General features: G+C 38.5%; 1 protein-coding gene across 9 annotated transcripts in view; it reads right to left on the reverse strand.

The window, feature by feature from the left end:
* Nucleotides 1–23,367, reverse strand: part of mpp2b (MAGUK p55 scaffold protein 2b) — a 101,044-nt gene that overhangs the window by 18,526 nt on the left and 59,151 nt on the right. For all 9 annotated transcript variants that reach the window (XR_012387531.1, XR_012387532.1, XR_012387530.1 and 6 more), the window contains 4 exon segments: nt 19,482–19,634; nt 19,222–19,377; nt 17,936–18,163; nt 2,248–2,379 (listed from right to left, as the gene is read on the reverse strand). Coding sequence is in view for 6 of the 9 variants with exons in the window: in XM_073917547.1 (XP_073773648.1) it covers nt 2,248–2,379; nt 17,936–18,163; nt 19,222–19,377; nt 19,482–19,634 (669 nt within the window). In the remaining 3 variants the exon portion in view is untranslated.

The raw sequence follows: 23,367 nt of genomic DNA on the forward strand, positions 1-23,367 counted from the left end.
AGTCAAGGTCAGACCACCACACAAAACTCCCTTTCACAACATATAAACCCAGTACCCACACCCACACATATTCACACCCACACATATGGTCAATTTAGTTTAGCCAATTTACCAATAGCACATGTGTTTTGACTGTGGGGGAAACCGGAGCACCAGGAGGAAATCCACGCCAACACTAGGAGAACATGCAAACACCACACAGAAAGGCTAACTGACCCAGCCGGGACTCGAACCAGTGGCCTTCTTGCTGTGAGGCGACAGTGCTAACTGTCACTGAGCCACCGTGACGGCCTCACAATTTTTAATATTTATCATAATTGAAATATATTATGTCAATCGAATGACACATCTCTCATCTCTGTGAACAAAGCAGAGACAATAGTAACTTTAAAAACATTACTCCTACAGCATGTTAACACGCACATTCAGAATGCACAATTGAAATCAATAACAACATTTGGTCACACTTTACACAAAGGTTCATTAGTTAATGTTAATTAATGCATTTACTAACGGGAACAAACAGTGAACAATACATTTATTAAAGTATTCGTTTATGTTAGTTAACGTTAGTTAATACAGTACAGTAGTTCATTGTTAGTTCATGTTAACTCACGGTGCATTAACTAATGTTAACAAGCATGGACTTGGATGTTAATAATGCATTAGTAAATGTTTAATTATGATTAATAAATGCTGTACATGTGTTGCTCATGATTAGTTCATGTTAGTAAATGCATTAACTAATGAACCTTATTGTAAAGTGTTACACAACATTTGAAGTAGCATAAGTGGTTTGGAAATGATGTATTGGACATGTCTTAACCCATCCTGTCCTGCAAATCCAGCATGAAACTTATAAAAGTCAATTTTGCATAATAGGTCCTCTTTAAAGATCACACTGTCAGGACTCCTGGCTGATCGGCTGGTTCTATCTGTTCTGTTTGTATTAGCCACATGTTCCTTTGTTTGTGCTCCTGATTGTTTCTCTCCACCTCCTCGTTCTCATAATTTTAGTTGATTTGCTTCACCTGTCTTTGCTTATTTTCTCCTCATTAGCTCCCCTATTTATTCTCTTGGTTTCTGCTGTTCAGTGCCAGATTGTTGTTTGCTGCTGACCCTGCAACATCAACTATAGGTAAACTTAATGTTTTTAGTTAACCTTTTTCTGTTTGACTCCAGGACTCTCTCCTTACCTTCCCAGCCTTTCTGTGTAGTCCCTGGCTTGCCCGAAGTTTTTGCTCTTGTGCTGCCTGAGTTTTTGATGTCCTGGACACTGGCGTGGTTCTGACAATTACACCTGCCTCTGTTTCTACTGGCCAGTCTATTTTTTGGTTTCTGGTTATTTCCAGTCATTCTCTTCCCCTCCAGCAAAGTCTGCAAGTATTTTTTTTTTTGTCATTTTTCGTTGTTCATTTTTTGGACTATAATAGTTTTTTTTGTTCTTTCTTGATCAGGCTGAGAGGACTGCTTGCTGAAGAGCATTTTTTCCCATTTGTCGAACTGAGGTTTTTGTGTATTTTTCCCTTGAGACTGAGACATTGCCTTTAGAAGATTTTTTTTAACTTTTGCATTCTGGCTTATGAACTGATCTGTTAGAATTTTTGCCTTCTTCAATAAATCATTGTCTTCACCTACATTTGGGTTTTTTCTGTTTACTGGCCTTGACACACACATGCATACACACACACATATACTGTGTTTCTGTGTTTTATGGGGCCTTTCCATAGGTATAATGATATACATTCATTCATTTTCTTTTCGGCTTAGTCCCTTTATTAATCTGGGGTCGCCACAGCGGAATAAACCGCCAACTTATCCAGCATATGTTTTTACACAGGGGATGCCCTTCTAGCCACAACCCATCGCTGGTCAACACAATCATTCACTACAGTCAATTTTAGCATACCCAATTCACCAGTACCACATGTCTTTGGACTTGTGGGGGAAACCGGAGCACCTGGAGGAAACCCACGCAAACACGGGAGAACATGCGAACTCTACACAGAAATGCCAACTGACCCAGCTGATGCTCAAACTAGTGACCTTCTTGCTGTGAGGGAAACGTGCTACCCACTGCGCCACCTATACTGATATATATATATATAATCTATATTCTCTCTTCTAGCACGAGCCTCAAACAAACCCAAAAATAATCAAAAAAAGCCCCCAAAACATCATACATTTCAGATATTTGGATTGTTGTGGGGTCACAATGTAAGGAATACTTGAACCACACACACACACCTGCCACCAGTTGGGGTCCTCCTGGTTGAAGATCTGTAGGATGTCTCCACTGCTGAATTTAAGTCCAGCCTCTTTACAGGGGATCAGGTTGTCATGAGAGGGGTCATAGTCGAAGTGACACTTTACAAAAGCCTGCAAACAAAAACAGACCAAGAGGCGTACAGTAAAAACAGTGAAACATTAGGTTTATTATTGCTGAACATGTCCATCTATCAGGGTCAGCCTGTGAACTCATCTTTATAACAGCTACAGTTGAGCCTGTGCCTCATGTGTTTTGGTATAACATACCTTGTTTTGGTGTACTTTCACCAACACATCCTATCAAAGCCCGTATCAAAACACACCTGCCTGTAATTATCATGTGGTGTTCAGGTCCTAATTAATTGGTTCAGGTGTGTTTGATATGGGTAGCAACTGAAATTTGCAGGAAGGTGACTCTCCAGGAACAGGGCTGGCCACCCCTTTCCTAGTGTTTAGTGGCCACATATGTGGAAAGCACATTTTAGTTTTCAAGTCTTATGTTTTATATAACATAAAATGTTCTTTTTACTGATAGTCAAAACATGTTAAAAAAAAATATGTGTGTACGTGCTATTAATCATCAAAAGCAGTCAGGAAAAAACTGCTGTGTTCAAGGCAGAAATAAAGAGTTTTTCATTTTATTATACAAAGGTGACTTCATGGTGTTTTATGGAAATTCGGACTACGAGTCCACATATATGGACATCATTTTTCTCTTTTATTCTACTTAGGTTCAAATAAGCCCAAATAGCAAAGAGAAATATAAAATGCATGTAAAAAACACCTCGGGCCTTTAGAGGTTAAAGATGTGTACTTTTACTTCACCCTTGAGTATATTTTTAGTGCTGTATCTGTACTTTTACTCCACTACTTTCTTTCAACCTGCAGTCACTACTTTTTCTTGTCTATGGGGGTTAGAAAAATCAGTCCTGTGATTCCTGACCAATCAGATCGCACATAGAAATAAAGAGGTAAATTGTATCATAATGAACTACCTCACTATGAACCACTATGACATCTATCAGATGTTGGATTTTGGTTGCTATACCTGACAAATAAATGTCAGTATTAGTCAGTATCAGTATTAGTCAATAAGATGGTTTAAGATGTTGGCTCGACGTTGGATTTTGGTTACTTTCCAACACAATCTAAAATAGACCAAATATTAATGTCATTTGACGTCGTTATTGGACCTCAAATATTAACGATAATTAACGTCTTATAGCGTCGTGTGCCTGCTGGGCAATAACTAAATGCACTACAGAATTTTACGTTTACACACATCCACAAATTACTTTTGAAATGTGTACATTTTACTCATACTTTGAGTAATATTTACACCAGATACTTTTACTCTACTTGCACTACATTTTTAGGCAAGTAATGGTACTTTTACTTAAGCAGGATTTTGCAGTACTCTTTACACCACTGGTGTTTGGTCAGCAGGCAGAGAGAATTTGGTCTTTTGTTGCTCTTAAAATGCATACATCTTCATGAGTGTTTACATTGCAAATAAAACCTACCTTTGGAGGCAGTCAAAAGTTGAAGACTTTCAACAAACATTTTGAAAAAAACCTCATATGAGTTTGGAATAAAAGTAGGGTGATTAAAGCCACTTTTTATACTACGTTTTTGGCACAGGTCAGCTCAATTCTGTTTGATTGTGTTTGCCTCAGTTTGATTTTCCAATCCAGTTTAGTACTGCTAGATAGGATAATCACTATAGTTAGGTGAAGTAATGCAAGGTTGGGTAGGGTAATGTTTTTTAACACAATTTCTTGCAACGCTCTTTAGCATGTAACAGTGAAATACAGCAAATATCATAAACAGGATTAAAAGAATAAAGACAATAAAGAATAATATCAGTAAAAACAAACAATAAATGAACAGTTAAAGGTTTGCTGAATAAAAGCTTGTATTAAAGAGGGAGGGGAAAGTCATCACATCATGAGCTGACCTAATCTCCAGTGGGAGCCTATCCCAGAGGTGAGAAGCAGTGACACTAAAAGCACTAAACTTTGATCCTGCACTTTCTTAAAGCAGTTGCATCACCTCTACTGCCATGACATCATCGCAAACACAACACAAACAAACACAGAGCACAAACCACACAGACGGTCTCATGCTAAAAGCGATGCTCGTAGTGAGGGTTCTCTCTGAATAATTTGTGATCTGCAGTGTGTATACATCATGTTTTTGTAACAGTAAAGCTCACTTGTAACCTGACCCAAGTTGGTCCTAAAAAACATACCAGATAATAGGTATGGACGAATTACCAGTTTAAAAACACTCAGGATGTGCGCGCAGCGAGGTTGCAGAAAAAAAACGGGAGCGCTAGCATTTACAATGAGGAAATGACATCCGATGCGGTACAAAGTTAATTGTTGTATTAGAGATAATATATATTAATTACATATTATAATATTTACAAAATGCATTCAGCGTATTATAACAGCTTGTCACCCAGTGATAAGCACAGTAATTCAGCAAAATTAACGTTAAAGTGAGCAGCGTTAGTATGACAGGTTCATTTGCAATAGCACCCTCCCAATGAATATTGGATAAGACAAAATGGCCAAGCATCAAGCCCGAAATATACTATCTCATTGAAGCTCCAAGTGATTTTACAACAGAGAAGTTAAAGGCCTACAAGTCTTTGAATGCCAACAATGTTGTTCTGTGTGGTCACGTGCAAGAAATAATGCTCCATGATTACCAGATTCAAAACTATGTAGTGCTAAAAACCGAGGTTCTGCCTATAGCCAAAGACAAGGAAAAAAGATGGATGGTAATCATCAACAAGCAAAACAACAGCATTCTGACAGCGAACTGTAGGTTACATTTTTACATTTCATTCTGAGCATTCAGTGTCCGCAGTTTAATGAACCATGTTTAACTGTTTTTGCTGAAATCATTGCTGCAATGAAAAGTGAGTAATGTTTATGATTCAAGATAGCGAGAACTTACCTGACATGTAATGAGAACTGCAGAGTTTTAATTAGGTCCTCACCATAGATATATACACTAGATATCACATAGGGACCCTGAGCATGGGTCAATAGCGCCGTCACATTTGTACAGTGCTCCTAGGACAAATGTCATTCAACTGCAGTTAAGACAGTGTGCCAATGTAAAGATGCTGGACTATAGTGCTGTGTACGGGTGTAGTAACGAGCAAACAAAGAAAACAAAGCATAAAGGCAGAACATTTCATAAGTAAGATTACGTTTTTTTTATGTTTTTGTATGTTATGAACTTTTGTGCTTAACAAGTAATGTTATTGATGATAATGCAGTCTCTTACTGCACTCACCATCAGGCAAAGTAGCACCAACTCGCACTAAATTCTAAGCTTATGCTAGTTTTGTTGAACAAAATAAGCAAACAATGTTATGAAATAAGAAAACAAGATACTGTGGTGCTAGAAACTTTTTTTTTGTCGACTAAGTGAATAAACGGAGATTCATTCACAAACAAACCGCTCCTGTTAAAATGAGAAGTGAAAGCGGGAGAGGGGGTGTGTTTCAGGACATGGATTAGATCAAATTAAACAGAGGGAGGATAATGCATTTCCATGTACATGTAACCCCACCAGTCCTACACCACCCAACCCGCTTCGAGCTGGGATCGAACCGGCGACCTTCCGCATGGGAGTCGGTTGCTCTAACAAGGAGGCTAAAGACCATGGCCTCTAGCGTCTGTCGCTAGATCACCTTTAGAGGTCAGTGGAGTGATGTTTACCTGCAAAGCACTTACTAGTTGGCCTCCATTACACTCACCCCCCCTAAACCTCACTCCCTCACTCCCATCCGGTTCACGGCACCAATGTAACCCCGCCAGTCCTACACCACCCAACCCGCTTCGAGCTGGGATCGAACCGGCGACCTTCTGCATGAGAGTCGGTTGCTCTAACAAGGAGGCTAAAGACCATGGCCTCTAGCGTCTGTCGCTAGAGCACCTTTAGGGGTCAGTGGAGTGATGTTTACCTGCACAGCACTTACTAGCTGGCCTCCATTACACTCACCCCCTAAACCTCACTACCATCCGGGTCACAGCACCAATGTAACCCTGCCAGTCCTACACCACCCAACCCGCTTCAAGCTGGGATCGAACCGGCGACCCTCCGCATGGGAGTCGTTTGCTCTAACAAGGAGGCTAAAGACCATGGCCTGTCACTAGAGCACCTTTAGAGGTTAGTTGAGTGATGTTTACCACTTACCAGCTGGCCTCCGTTACACACACAAACACATGCTCTTTGTCGGCAATGCTTGTGGGCTCACATCCATCAAAGTAGAAAAGTGATGTAAAGTTATAATATTTCGTATCTTAAAAAAATATTTGCATACAGACCACCGGGAAAACTTGCGATCATAGTTATATATGTATATGTGTATATATATCTGTCTTTGGATGGCCACAGTCTTTCACTGCACCTAGGTCCGCATTCATTACAAAGGAGCGCTACCCTACTAAAATGGTGGCTCTCTTGACGCATTCATTCTAATAGACAACAGCAGGGTGGGTGACATCTAATGTATATATCTATGGATCCTCACTCCATTTAGCTCTTATGATGGCTGTTAGCCAAAGACTGAAAGAAGTCTGCGGTTGGCATTAAAAGCAGTGTGGTGTACAGTAAAAATACAAGTTTTCTAGTTTTAGACTCGAATTTGGCATCCTACTGCACAACATGACATGTTTGCTATTGCAACTGGTCTTTTTTTGCAACCGGTATGCGTGGTTGAACCCGTGTGACATCATGTGTGACGTAGTCTGGTAATTCCCCTATAGAATGCTGTGGAAAAGCCCCCAAAAGTGAGCCAAATAGAAGCATATTGATTATGTAGTAGAAAAGCACACTGAATGCTGGAATCTTGAATTTTGTATCAACTGTCGCTTTAAGAGGAATTTTAGTGTAAGAGCTTAAATCCTGTTGTCATGGCAACTGTAGTCACCTGCCGTCCAGTGGAATGCTGCTATTAGGATCTGGAATGTCCACACACAGAAAATATGCCTGGATTACATCATTCAGACGCTCGACAACAAACACTGCGCACACACACAAATGCCAACAATACCATCTGCCATCACAAACACCTACGGCAGCTCTCAAAAACATGAATATTCCCACCATAGATGTGTGAATCACATTAGTAACATAACACTGTGATGTCCAGTCCCATATTGGCAGCCGGCACAGGAAGCTGCTCGTTTATTTTGGGATCAAATAGAGACGGGCGCAGATGGGGCACTTTGAATATGGCACCATATGGGCAGAGACAAAACTGCACTCATTTAATTCTCATCTAATAAGCAGCAAAGATGAAGATGAAGATGGGTGAAGAGGCTAAGAACTGCAGTATGACATAGCTGAAAACGTAAAAGGGCAGACGGAGACTGTCGGCGTCTCCTCTCAATGGGGTGAGGTGGCATGGTGTCAAAAACAGGCAGGGCTTTGGCACTTCACTGATCTCCCAGCATGAGACAGGTGCCCGAACCTGGCAGTGCAATCCAAAGTTTGAGCTTAACGAAGGTTTTGAATCAAGGTTATTGCAGTAAATGCTAGTTACATGAGTGTTTGTATGTTTGTATCAGCATGTGAGGGCTTTAGCGCTTTGGTTTTGTTACATCAAGCGTTCACAATCACATCCATTCATGTGGTACAATAAATTGCCTACTTTTTTTAGTGGTTTTGATTGCAGAAGAGTTTTTTTTATTCATTTCTTTCATAGAAGCTTTTGATAAACCATTACAAGCCATTACCAACACCAACTAGTTACATGATGAAGAGCAACACTGAAATTAAAGGGACAATATGTGTGATTTCTTTCTTTAAAAAATATATAAAAAAAAACACTAGAACAATGTTAGATATTTGCTGACTTATGTACTTGCATTATCTCAAATGTTTTGAAGAATGTTTAAATCCAGAGAAAGAGGTAAAAATAAGCACTACAAAAAGAAAATAAAACAATAAAATAGATGCACATACTATGTCCTATACTGTACAAAAAGTGCTGGTTTCCACACAATTCTTTCATATTGAGCCAACACAAATAGATTGAGTTAACTTAATTGTTTTGACAAATACAAGGATTAAACATAAAACAATTAAGTCACCTCAAAAAGACAAGAATTGTGTTGATTCAGCTCATTTTGAATATGTAGTTTGAACAAGCAGAAAAATATGGAAATCGCACTCTTAGAATTATATGGTTCTATCTGAAATTTTTGTCAAAATTGAGTTATTGACAAATTCTTATTAAATGACAACTTATTTACATTATGGGATGTTTTTTTAAGTTGTTTACATTTTAATACTTAAAAAAATGTTACACACTTACTGTTATCTATATGGAATGCAAAAACTTTAAAGCTCAATATCTCAAAATAAAAAAAAAATCATCTGCTTTTATTCTAGCCAAAATAAAACAAATAAGACTTTCTCCAAAATAAAAAATATTATCAGACACACTGTGAAAATGTCCTTGATCTGTTAAACATCATTTGGGAAATATTTAAAAAAGAAAACAAAATTCAAAGGGGGCTACTAATTCTGACTTCAACTGTATATATATGTGATGTATATATATGTGATGACCAACAACTTAGCTAACTATAGGCCTATTTCAAATCTTGCATTTATGTCTAAAATACTAGAAAAAGTTGTTTCCACTCAATTATGCTCTTTTCTGCAGACGAACAATATTTTTGAAGTGTTTCAGTCAGGTTTCAGGGCTCACCACAGTACAGAAACCGCCTTAGTGAAAATAACCAATGATTTACTCTTAGCTGCTGACCGAGGGTGCGTCTCGCTATTAGTTTTACTCGATCTTAGTGCGGCATTTGATACCATTGACCACAATATCCTCATAAATCGCTTAAAGTCTACAGGTGTCCAGGGACAGGCTCTACAATGGTTTAAGTCATACTTAACTGACCGCTACCAGTTTGTGAATCTTAATGGACAGCCTTCACAAATCTGCCCAGTAAAGTATGGGGTGCCTCAAGGATCAGTTTTAGGCCCTTTACTGTTTACAATTTACATGCTACCTCTGGGAGACATTATTAGAAGACATGGGATCAGCTTTCACTGCTATGCAGATGATACTCAATTATATATTTCAACTAAACCTGACGAGACGTCTGAATTTCTAAACTAACTGAGTGTATCAAAGACATCAAAGACTGGATGACCAACAATTTTCTTCTCTTAAACTCCGACAAAACAGAATTATTACTTATTGGGCCTAAATCTCGCACACAGCTGATCTCGCAACTCAATTTACAATTAGAGGGATACAAAGTTAGCTTTAGCTCTACTATAAAAGATTTGGGTGTCATATTAGACAGCAATTAAACTTTTGAAAACCATATATCCCATGTCACAAAAACTGCCTTCTTTCATCTGAGAAATATCGCTAAATTACGAAATATGCTATCCATCTCAGATGCAGAAAACCTAGTCCATGCTTTTATGACTTTGAGACTGGATTACTGTAATGCTCTATTTGCTGGCTGCCCAGCATCCTCTATTAACAAACTTCAATTAGTACAAAATGCAGCAGCCAGAGTTCTGACCAGGTCTAGAAAATATGATCATATAACCCCAATTTTATCCTCCCTACACTGGCTGCCTGTTAAGTTTCGTATTGAATTTAAAATATTACTTCTCACCTATAAAGCTCTAAATAATCTAGCTCCTGTTTATCTAACCAACCTTCTGTCTCGCAACAAACCAACTCGCTCTTTAAGATCTCAAAATTCAGGGCTTCTGGTAGTACCTAGAATAGCAAAATCAAGTAAAGGAGGTCGAGCCTTCTCTTTCATGGCTCCTACACTCTGGAATAGCCTTCCTGATAACGTCCGAGGCTCAGACACACTCTCCCAGTTCAAAACTAGATTAAAGACCTATCTGTTTAGTAAAGCATACACTCAATGCATCACCTAGCGGGTTCCACACTGGCTTCTGCATCTTGCTTATATACACTATGAACAGCAGCTACGCTAATTATTTTCTTTATTCTCTATTTTCACCTGGGGATACTCATCCCGAGGTCCTCAGATTATGCGGAGTCACTGATTGGATCCAAGACCAGCGACGTGATGATCCCAAGGATTCCATATCCGGGACCAGGCCTTATCCTGAGCTGCTGCTGCGCTGATGGTCGTGGGGAGTGGAGAACATGAGTCTGATTCCAGCGATGCTCCAGGGACAGACGAGTCTTCACTGAGGCCATCTTCCAGCCTAAACCACGGCGAATGAAGCTCTGCACAAGACTTTTGGCCAGTGGAGAAATTAAAATGGTCGTGCCCAACTGAGTCTGGTTCTCTCAAGGTTTTTTTTCTTCACTCCCATCAGGTGAAGTTTTTTTTCCCTCTCCGCTGTCGCCACTGCCTCGCATGGTTCAGGATTGGTAGAGCTATGCATCGATGAATTGGCTCTTCAGTGTTTGAACTCTCAGTAATGATTAAATCACACTGAACTGAGCTGAACTGAACTGAACTGAACTTAAACACTAAAACCTGAACCACACTGTTCCAGTTACTGAACCACACTGTTCCAGTTACTATGACCATTTATGTGAAGCTGCTTTGACACAATCTACATTGTAAAAGCGCTATACAAATAAAGCTGAATTGAATTGAATTGAATGATTTTTTCGCATGTGAAAATTTCGCATTTCAGTGTGCAAAGACCTTGACTCTGCTTCAGACCACCATAATATTAAGTGTTGAATTCTACAGCTCATCCATGAATGTGAAATCTGCAGGAGTCCCATAGGATGTAATGAAGATGACGATTCCCATGATTCCACACTCAGTCAAGGTGTCAGCAAAATATGTCTTTGTTTGTTGTGAATATGCACCCTCTAATGGTGAAAATTGTATCCTGTGCTTTTAAGACTGAACAGCCACAAAAGAAACCTAGTGACCATAACATATGACCATTAAGAAAGCAGACCGACAAAGGTATGGCATACATGTACCAAAACGTGGATTTTGATCAGAATCATAATCCATCCATGTCATGTTCATTTGCTTGCTATCCGCCTCCCTCCTTTTCCTTCTGTATTCATTCAATAGCAGTCATGTGTGGAACAGAGAGGGAAGGGCATGACGAAATAAGAGGGAAAAGGCTCTTCAATCAGTTTGCTGTGCAGAGCAGTCTTGTTGCTGTCCTCTATTTTGTCCGTCAAGTGTAAAGGGCACCTATGGTGAAAAATCTACTTTTCAAGCTGTTTGAACAGACATGTGTGGATATAGTGTATAGAACGTCATATTGGGATGAAATAAAACATCAAGTCCTTTTTTTCAGTTTAACAACATAAAAACGGTGGACCAATCAGAGCGGTTTTCAGACTGACCGCAACTTGCCGTAGGAGTGCAGTCCTCCCACCCACCGAATTGATTGACAGCTGCGTAACATGTCCCGGTAGTCACGTGTGTAATCATGTCAACAAGACCAGACGTGCACAAAGCAACCGGGTATAAAAGGTCTGTTCAGTTTGCTACAATCATCAATCATCATCAAATGTGATCAAGAGTGAGTTCCATATGCTTAAAATGTTTTAAAACGTTTGTAATGAATTACAGCGATTTACTTCAGCTTTACTTCATCAGCACAGGCATGAGTCAGAACAATTATAAAGGAAGACGCTTCAATCCCGGTTTGTGGACGTTAAATCAGGTTTATTTTGTAAATTTAGTTTTATTTTTGTGTGTTTGTGTGTGTGTGTGTGTGTGTGTGTGTGTGTGTGTGTGTGTGTGTGTGTGTGTGTGTGTGTGTGTGTATGTGTGTGTGTGTATCTGTGTGTGCATGTGCGCATGAACTTTGTACATTGGCATTGTGTGTGTGACTCATCGATGCATCTCCACAACAAATGCTCATGGGTAAAGTTCCTACTGTAGTATTTCTCACAAACGCTACATGAGATCTTCTTCCTAAGTCTGTCTGTCTGTTGTCTGACGCAGCCGAGGGAGGAGATTAAGGCACGCAGAAAGGCACTAAGAAACGGTGGGCAAGCCGGACTTTTCTTAAAGGCGCAGTTCAACTAAACAGCCCCCTGGTGGAAAAAATGTTTAAAATAAAATCTTGTAAAAGGTATAATGAAAATTCTGATAGATGTTTTGACCTAAAACTTTACAGACACATTCTGGAGACGCAAAACACTTACTGTATGTTAAATCTGAAAAAAGTGGTAACCTAGGTGCCCTTTAAAGCTTACTGAACTGTCTGACACATACAAACACATATACCTCCTTTTCTGGAGTTCCTTTGACTGGGGCACAGGCAATTCAGGTACTAGGTATTCAGAAGGAGAAATAAAAATGTCCTGGTTTCATGGCAATGACCAGCTTTTAAAGAAATGTACAAATGTATCAGAAAATGGTTCCATGTGACACATGGCATATATTCAGAGTGCACAAATCTCTATCAGTGTGGCAGTCTGCTCTGACTCACTGACTGCTTTTAGAGTTTCCTTTGTTTAGTTCCCAAAATTAGCCAGTAATTTGGAAAAATGCTAGCAGTGTTATTAAATTATTGCCCATGTACTTTATCCTAAGTCTTAAACTACTATAGTCCACATTCCAAATGAAAAAAATCAATACAATAAATCTAAGACTTTTTAAACATTACATAGACTGTAGGCTCTGTTTGAAAATATTTGTGCTTTACATTTTAGACCACTTAGTGGTTAACCCTTATGTACTGTTGGGGATGTTTTCATCCACTCTGGAGTGATTTTGAGTCTTAAATTGGCCATAACTTTTTTGCCCTGCTTCCACTAAGTGGTACGGTACGGTTCGGTTTGGTACGCTTTAATGGCCGTTTCCACTGTCAAAAGGCGTACCGAACCGTACCGTACCACTTTTTCGGCACCCTTTCAAAAGGGTACCAAACATGAGAAAGTGTACCAAAAGGTGGAGCTACACGCGCAGCTGAACGCTGATTGGTTACAGAGATACGTCAGGAGCTTGTGTGGAGCTAGCCAGAATGAAAACAAAGGGACTGCCATGTTTTTATACACAGCCGAGACATTACACTGTAAAACTAATGCATATAATAACGAGCCATGGACTAGAGGTCTGCATTCCCGCGGGCGCCGCAGGACCCGACCAGATTTCTGTGGCGGGGGAATAAATTTCAGAATAAATCGCGGGAGCGGTCGGTAACGGGTTTAATTTGGGACAAGAGCGTGCTGTTCAGCAATATCGCGGATATTGCTATGCGAATAATAGAGAGAGACAGAGAGAGAGAGAGAGAGAGAGCTTTGCCTGTGTGTGTGCTTGGTGCTTGTGTATGTTAGTGCGCGCGTGCGCGAATGAGAGACAGAGAGCTTTCCCAGATTGCAAAATATACTCGGGCCAGTTCCGGCTAGATTCTCGCCTGCCGGAGACTTACCACTCAGCCCGGCTCCGGCTGCCGGACCCCGGATGCTTGTGGACTCACTGCCCGATTCCGGCCCGAATCAATCGGGCCAGATGTGGCGGCCGGCGCCGGAATCGGCCCGAGCGTAATGTGCGCTGCGGCCCGGATTTGGCGCGACTCAGTATTTATATACCTTTATATAAAACCTTTTGGTATTACATTGGTACTTGATACATGGTATTACAAGCCTTTGAGTTGATATAACAGCAAACGCCTGTGTGTCTGCTTGGTGCTTGTGTGTGTGTTAGTGCGCACGCGCGTAAGAGAGAGAGAGATTTGTCTGTGTGTGTGTGTTTATACAGACAGCTTGGCTGTCTGGACTGTATAGCTGAGGGATTTTCGGTTTTGTTCTCCCCCGCTCTTTAGCGGGATCGGGCGCGGCGGCCAGAAAACAGGGCGGGTCGGGCAGCTGGACAATAAATTCTTAATATAAGCAGGAGCGGTCGGGTTCGGGCTAAAACCTGGCGGGTGCGGGCGGGAGCGGGATTCAAAATTTAGTCCCGCGCAGATCTCTACCATGGAAGACCCAAGCTCAAACAGAACTTATGCATTGTTACTCATTGTCTTGATGTACAGACACAAAGCCAAGAAGAACTAAATCTGCCGTGTCCAGTTGTTGTTTTATGAGGGGAGCTCGCGATCGCATCTATATTTGATATAATGAACTTTTTGGGCTGATAATAATAACGTGTGCGTGATTATTGAAGTGTCTCCGTCATCAGATCCTTTCAGAAAGAAAAGGAAAAAGGAGAGAGTGAAGCGCGAACAAAGGAGAAGCCCGACAAAACACAGGAGCAAGTTGTTTCAGCAACCTGAATCACAAACAAACTGCCACGTTTATCATCGCCTTTTGGACTGTTATGAACTCGGAATGACAGTTACTCTCTAACAGAGTTTACATGTGATGGTGAAGATTACATAGATGAGAGGTTTGTACTGACTGTGGGCTATGTTGCGTGTTGTTTATAAACCTAAATAAGGACTAAATGTATGCTGTGTGTGGTTTTTCTGTAGTTGGTAACATATCGGAGACTCTAAGGGGCTGTATGTGTTCATATATGTTCATTTATTTATTTATTTTACATAACTGCAGATGTTACAGTAGGCTATTTCAGGCACTGTCATTGATCTGCAGTTATAATCAAATCATGTTCATAGAAAAGTTAGTAATAAACATTTATAAACAAGTATTTATGTGTATAAAGCATCTGTTTTGTGAGAAGTGCTTCTCATGTGATATGTAAACAACCTGTACAGCTTTACTGTACACATTTATTCGAGGGTGACTGATGTCTACTGAAACTTTCTCTCATACACCTCACCCACCAAAAGAGTACCCTTGGTAGTGGAAATGCAAGCCTGATGAAGGTGACCCGAAAAGGCCCATACCGTACTGTACTGTACCAGTCAGAGGAAATGGGCCATTTCTGTGTTTCAGCGAGCAGAATGATTTTTTGGTGTCAAATCTTATTTTACAACAATAGACTCTGGCCAAATACTATCCTTTTGTTAAACATCCACTAAATTAAACTGCTGTAAAAATACATCAGACAAATCTACATTTTTTTTTGTTTTGTTTTTTGTTACAGAAATCTGTTAATCAGCCTCAGTACTGATCAAAACAACTAAATTATTTAGAAACTTACAGGATTTTAATTGGCAAGTTTATAAATGTTGTTACTAATTTGGTGTTTTTAATATAAAAAGTAATTGTGGACTGGATTTTTTTATTTACCTTTTATCAAAGTCTTGCACATGTGTGTTTTAATTTTCATTTTTCTTGCCAATTTACTATTGGTGGCTGTTTTTGCCCCATTGACTTTCGGTATAACTACATCTTTTTTATTGCAAAACCATGACACCGTATAATCATGTACTTTGTATTTTTCCCTGTTGGGAAGAGGTCAATTTTGTAATTTTTACTGTTAATCATCACTGGCGCCATTAACCCTTTAAATAGGCCTATGCAAAAAAAAAAAAAAAAGTTTAGTTTCTGATTTTATATGGTGTAAAACAGCAAATTAAAGTGTGTGTATGTGTGAGAGTGACCTTTGCGCACTTACCTTGATGTGTCTGAGAAAATCTAAATATGCATCTCAGCTCTCAGAGCCACATGGAGTAAATGAATCAAAGACTGTGTATTTATGCATCATCAAATGTGGTTATAATGGAAGTCAATGGGGCAAAAACAGCTACCAAGAGTAAATTAGAAAAAATGAAAATCACTGCATCAGAACATCAAAGCCAATGTTGGTACTAATCGTTCACATGTCTAAGACTATGATAAAAGGTAAAAAATCTAGTCCACAATTACTTTTTATATAGAAAATACGTCCCTTTGTGTGTTTTTTCTCACCAAATCAGTGACATCATATGTGAATTTGGCAATTATAGAAAGAAATTAAAATCCTGTTAATGTTTCTAAGCAATTTAGTAGTTTTGGTCAGGACTGAGAAAAGAAAAATGGAAAAGAAAATATTAATCTGATGTGTTTTTACCGCAGTTTAATTTTGTGGATGTTTTCGTCCCTAACATAACAAAAGGGTAGTAAATTTGAACAGTTGGACAAGCCTTAAGAACTTAGACATCTTCATTTGTTCTGTTCCTCTAATTAGTCAGTAATCTTTTAAAATGTAAGCGCTAGATCCTGCTTGTCATTCTTTGTAATACTGACCTTTATTTATTTTACACCATACTGATTATGTAATGTTGAATTGGTTAAACAAGCAAACAATAACAAAAATGCTGTCCAAGTGAATCTTGTGTTCGAGCAGTTGCAAAGACTATAGAATACATAAGACGTGTCACTCGCATCTTTTTGAATGGGGAAAATTGTAACGGACAATATGGTGAATAAAGCCCCGCCTACTAGTACAGGAGCCAATCATCGATAGCTATATGGCGAATAAAGCCCGCCTTCTAGTACAGGAGCCAATCATTGATTGCTATAGACTGATGATGTTCCGGGGGAGGGGTTTGGACCAGATGTGAGTTTCTGCAGATTTTGTGTGATTCAGACATTTAGAATTGAAACTAAAGACTGTTGTTTAATTTTATTGGTGATTCCTAATATGAAATTTAATCGGAAGCTTGGCGAGCAGTTTTTGGAGTGCCAATGCCAGAGCATGCTGCCCGAGAGGCATTTCAAAGATGGCCGCCAAGTGAAATGACTTGCTTTAAAGGGACTTTGGTAGTTGTCATTAACACAATCAAATGTATACAATTACAAAGAATTTTATATGACATTACAGCTTTTTTAAGAAAATTGGAGAGAAATATTTGTTTTATTTCCTCTACAAACCTGCAGTAAATACTGAATACAGAAGGAAAAAAGGCTTCATAATACTTGACCATCTTATGTGTGAATTATTTTAAAACAGAAGCCTGCTAAACAGACACTAATGTGAATCTCTGCAATAAATATTAAATTAAAGTAGACTCTATTTTGGGGAAAAAATCATTTACCAAATAAAACAATTATTTCCCCTGTCTGTACCTTCAACATTTCAGTCAGTTTACAAAGGCAACTGTTTCACATCTTGAAACGTGGATTGATTTCCCATTGAAATTCCACTACTTTCTTATCATCTACGCATATAAGTACGTATATATATATATATATATATATATATATATATATATATATATATATATATATATATATATATATATATATATATATATATATATATTTACAGTTTCAACCCAACAACCTGGTAGTACAGTATTGCATTTGCTCTGAAAGGTAATTCATGACTGTTAAAAAGTATGTTCTGTATGAAATAAATGTGTATGAAACTCATATTTACTACTTTCACCATGTTGTGATTGTCATATCCACTGCTTTGGTGGAGTTGTTCATCAAGAGTATGGTCATTCAACAGTGACATTCATATAAAATTGAACTAAATCAGAACTACAGCAGAATTCTAACACTACTCTGCTGCCTGCCTGATACAGTATGTTCAATGATCATAAATATTGTTATGGATTTTCGCTCTTCATCAACTGTATGTAAAGCAGATTTGACCCAGTGTACATTGTAAAAAATGCTATAGAAATAAAGCTGACTTGACCTCAACTTGACTGCTTCATTGCCATTGATAAATATTCTCCCATAACTTCATGGGGATTTTAAGTGTCCATTAGATTCAGCATTTCATATATTATGTCGTCTACACACTTTTCACTTACTACTCAGAAAAAACTCAGTGTATGTCAGAATGTTGCCCACCTGTCGTGGTGTGTGTGGTTCTTGGTAGCTGGGCAGGATCTTGAGGACCACGCTCCCGCTGGACTCTTTCAGCATGTTCTGCAGGACTTTGGGGTCACTCCCGACCTCTTTTCCATTGACCTCTTTGATGATGTCACCCACGTGCAGCAGACCCTGCTGATCAATCATGCCCCCATGCAGGATCCGGGCAATCACCAGCTCTCCACCCTCCACCCGAAATGTCACACCCTACCAGAGGAAACAGTTTGAGATTCAAGCAAAGTGGCACAGACTGCTTCGCTTGAGTGCTTCTAAATAACAATATCAGCTTTATTGAATAGTTTACGATTTTCTATTACATTCAAAATGTTGGTTTCAAAAAAACTTCACATAAAAAACAACTAACCAAATAATTATGCTTTATTTTATGCTTTTTTTTGATGTCCACTTCACTTTACTGGGGCATTAGGACATACACAAACCGCAGGTTGAGCGCCTCCTGCTGGCCTCACTAACACCACTTCCAACAGCAAGTGGTTTAGCCCAGTCTTGGGCTGCAGGTTAATATGGCTGTGGCTAGTAAATACTGGTATCTTGCAAAATAATCATGTAATTATTTACACTCAAAATAAAATTTTGTTTTATCTAGTGTTAGAATATTTTTTAAAACAGCTCACTGTTCATACAGAGCATACTTCATCAGTGAAGTTCAATAGTATATTGTACTGTATTATATTATTTAAGTTATTTAATAATTGCTTGCTACGCTAATATGCTACCCTACAGAAATACTTTAGTAAACATTCTAAATCCAGAAATGCTAACAAATGCAGAAATCTTTCTATTTAATATAGGGTCTATTTGAAAACACACATTTTGCTTTCTGTTAGTGGCAAAAAATAACACATATCATTATTGAATAGCACCTCACATCACATTACAGGATAACATTTTATTTTGATGGTCAATTTGAGTATTAGTAGACTGTCTGCTTAATATTTGTTGATACTGCTCCTTCAACTGACATGTAACTGAATATAAGAAACTTTGCAAATACAATACATGTCAACTTACACTAACCCTAACCCAACCTAACATTCCATTTATAATATAATGAGAATTAGTTAGCATGAAGATGCAATGTAACTTAAATTCAACAAACAGACCATCAAAATAAACTGTGACCCATCACAATGTTTTCCTTAGTTTTTTACTTAGAGTTTTATAAGCAGTCATATACTTAACTTTACTTTTACATTTCAGTTCAGTTCATTTTTCAAGCATAATAAAAACTTCTAGAGGCTCACCAGATGCTCTCCAGACACTTTGCGGATGCCCACCATTCTCACAGCATCAGGGGGCACCGGCTGGTTGTTGAACGCGGGGTCCATAAATGCACAAGGACTGGGAGGAGGAGTCTCATAGCTTTTGGATGCTACAGAGTCGTGCGTTTCAAGTAAAGACTGTAGAGAGAGAAACATTTTTTTTGAGGTATTTAGGAAGGCCTCTTTAATAATCAAAATGAAACCCAATGGAAGGTGTTGTGTCTGACTGACTCTGCATGTACCTGAAAGTGTGGCTCTTTGAGGATGCAGATGAGCTCATGTGCCGCAGGACTATCAGGTGAAAGGGTGTTCAGGTCTCTCAGGATGTCCTGCACCAGCTCCACATTATTGTCCCTCACCGCCTCCAGCTTCGGCTCTTCATAGTGCTCACGAGACTGCATACACACAACATTCAAAGTATTAATTGACCAATATTTGATTCAATAACCAGCATATTGTGATCAGCATCATGTAAAAAAGTGAGAAAACTTGTAACTTGGAACTGTTAAGAATTAAAATTAAATAAGACTTCATTTAAATTATGCATATTGTTTGTTTACTTAAATTTAAGGCAACAAATTTACTTATTTTTTTAAAAAGTCAACTAATCACTTTAAAACACCTTTCAAACTGGATTCCTGGAGAGCCGCAGCTCTGCAGTTTTGCTCCAGCCCTAATCAAACACAGCTGGTCCAACTAATCAAAGTGTTCGAGACTACTAGAGACTATTAAGCAAGTGGGTTGAAGGAGATTGGAGCTGTACAATTCAGAGGTGCGGCCCTCCAAAAATTGCATCTAAGACTATTATCTTTTAACAGGTTTACTCAACTTTTTCCAAGTAAAGTCAACTAGTCACCTTAAAAACAACAGGTTTACAATTTTTTTTCTAAATAAAGTCAACTACTAACTTTGAAAGAGTTTACAGGTTTACTCACTTTTTCTAAGTAGAGTCATTTAAAGCTTTTTACAGTGTGGTTGATGTGTCTGAATTTTGTTATGTAAATGAGGCAACTTTCATTTTTAAAACACTTTGAACGTTCTAACTTTGCAGCATTAAACAGTTCTATCTAATAATAATTAGACAAAAGTGGATCAAAAAAATGTCTTTAGACAAGAATGGGTGTTGTTCAAATGTTATTGTCACAATAACTACTCCATAGATCGCTGGATCTCTCTCACAAATACTCATGGACTACAATTCCGCCATTTCTGGACTACATATTCATACATGCACTTCGCCCAGACACAGACGCTTCCTCATCTAAACTGATTACATTCACACCACCTGAGGATTGTCAGAGACTGATTGCACACACTATTTAAGACACACACTCACCCATTCAGTTTGCCGAGTTTTGTTAACTGTAATAGTAACACTACAACGCGTTTTCCTTGTCTTGCTTCTCCGTGTTTTGACCTTAGCCTAGCTTATCCTTTTGTCTTTGTTTGCCGCCTGCCTTCTGACCTCCTTACCTGTTATTCGACTACGATTCTGGACTGTCTCCATATACCTGTTTGCACCTGAATCGACCTTTGCTTGCCTGACCACTGATAAAACCTGCTTTTGGATCCAAAAATGATTCTGCTTTAGTTTTTTTTATATTGTTAACAAGAAATATAATATCTATTTTTTTTTTTTAAATATGAAACTGACATCACACCATGTTAAGTTCTGTGAAGATGTTTTGTTTAGACCAGGGGTGTCAAACTCAATTCCTGGAGGGCCGAAGCCCTGCACAGTTTATTTCCAACCCTGCTCCAACACACTTACCTGTTGGTTTCAAACAAGCCTGAAGCACTCAATTAGTTTGATCATGTGTCTTTAATTAGGGTTGGAACTAAACTGTGCAGAGCTGCGGCCCTTTTGGAACTGAGTTTGACACCTGTGGTTTAGACCATAGGTCTCAAACTCAATTCCCGGAAGGCCGCAGCTCTGCACAGTGTTGGTCCAACTCTAATCAAACACAGCTGACCTAGTAGTCTTGAACACTTGATTATTTGGATGAGCTGTGTTTGATTAGGGTTGGAGCAAAACAGAAAAAGCAGAGGAATTGAGTTTGAGACCTATGGTTTAGACCAGTGGTTATCAAAGTGGGTGTCGGGACCCCATGGGGGGTCGCGGGACAATGACAAGGAGTGGCTTGGTGATATTAAGTAAATTTTATTTAACTATTTGAATTACTATATTTTATTTATAACTCACAGAAGAGAATTAATAGTTGCGTTAAAGAAACGACAACACACAAATAAAAAGCCATCAGCCTTTAATTTTTTATACTATAATGTAATTAAATTAATAAATGACGAAAAAAAGCATTATATAGTAAATAGGCTGTGGCATTTTTGTGTTGTCAATATGCTCATGTTTATATATGCCTATAGTTGTGTCTGCAATGTTTATTTACAGTATATACTGTATATATAACCACCTTGAAAAATGGGGGTCGAGAGTCACTGACATTGTTATTTTGGGAGTCGCGGGCTGAAAAGTTAGGGAATTCCTGGTTTAGACAACATATTAAAAGGATTACACTGCCTTTCTGCTAGTGTGTTTAAGGGAGTGCATTCATTTTCTGTCACAATGGTGATAAATGTTTTAGATCATTCCTGCTGCTGCTTCATGTGGCTAAATAAACCACAAATTCAATAAGGGAAAAAACTGGACAATGTAATCTTCTTCATGATCTTCTTCATGTAAAACAGCTACAAGACCAGGCTGAGGAGATGCTGAGAACATTTAGAAAATGTAACGAATATATTGACCTACTCTGTTTAAAAGCACAATATGTCATTTTCACCACTAGAGAGTTTGTATTCACAACAAACAAGGGTGTAGTTTGATGACACCGTGACTCATTGTGTAATCATGAAAGTTGCTGATTTTTCTTTCCTGTTGTGCCTTTAAAACATTATCTCATTTTTGGTGAATAAATATCTATAGAAATAAAACTTATTGAATATTTTATTAGTGACGGTAGCTTTCAAAGCAGTGTAGGATTTCCAACAAACACTCTAAAACTTTAATGTGCTTTGCTCTGAAACACAGTACTATTTATTTATTTAAATGAAATGCACACTATGGCGTTAAAGTCCTTTAGTGCTGAAAAATATGATACATTATCAACACTGCAAAAAATGAATAATTAAACAGTTTAAATATTTAGAACCAATTTTCATAGAAAATCGGTATTTCTGACTCTATACACTGTAGTTTAAATAAAGAAATAACTGCATTAGCAACATAATACATAAAAAGATCCTTGTTAAACATTTATGAGAAATTCAAAAATAATTCTGACAAGTCTCAGATTTGACCTTGAGGAAAAATCCACCAGCACAAATCCAAACAGCTTATTATACAAGTCTACAACACACCAAATCCCAGCCTGCGGCCAAACAGCACAGTAAACAAAGTCCTGTACGTTCTGGCTGTTTGCTGGAGCATCAATATTTCATCCATCATCAAATAAAAAAAGTTGTGGCTGGTGCTTGCACTACACTGTTCAACTTAAAACTTTTTTGCGCAGTTCATCTAGATCAGTGGTCACCAGCCTTTTTAAGCCCAAGATCCCTGACCTCGACTTTGTTGAGGCAAGGACTACCAATCAAAAGGACTGCCAGAAGAATGGCAATTTGAGACCTTTCATTTAAGTAAATTTTAAAATAATACAAACAAAAAAACATATTTTGCAATGCATCTGGATGATATTTGGGAGGTGAAAATTTGGGTGACAAATGTAACACTGAGATTGATGTGATTAATATCGTGACTATAGTATAGACAAGTGCTAGCAAAACAGCAATAGTGGACTACAAGAACATACATGTTTGACGGTTCAAAGGACTACTTTTTAGTCACATTCAGAGATCTGTGTGACAATATTGCCATCTGTACTGTATGTGAAACCGTTCTTATTAATTCCTATTTATTAAAAACACTAACTCTAAATTAAGGCATTGAATCATTTAATCAGTCTCAATAACTGTCTGGTATAGCTCAGCTACCAAATCTGACCTCAGAAGACTACATCGAACAGTTTGGACTGCTAAGCGAATCACTGGAACAACCTTCCCTATTCGCTAAGAACTGTACAAGGCGAAGGGCTACCAAAATCACTCTGGACCCCT

The sequence above is a fragment of the Danio rerio genome, chromosome 12 (genome assembly GCF_049306965.1).
Source record: "Danio rerio strain Tuebingen ecotype United States chromosome 12, GRCz12tu, whole genome shotgun sequence".
NCBI classification, from domain to species: Eukaryota; Metazoa; Chordata; class Actinopteri; order Cypriniformes; family Danionidae; genus Danio; species Danio rerio.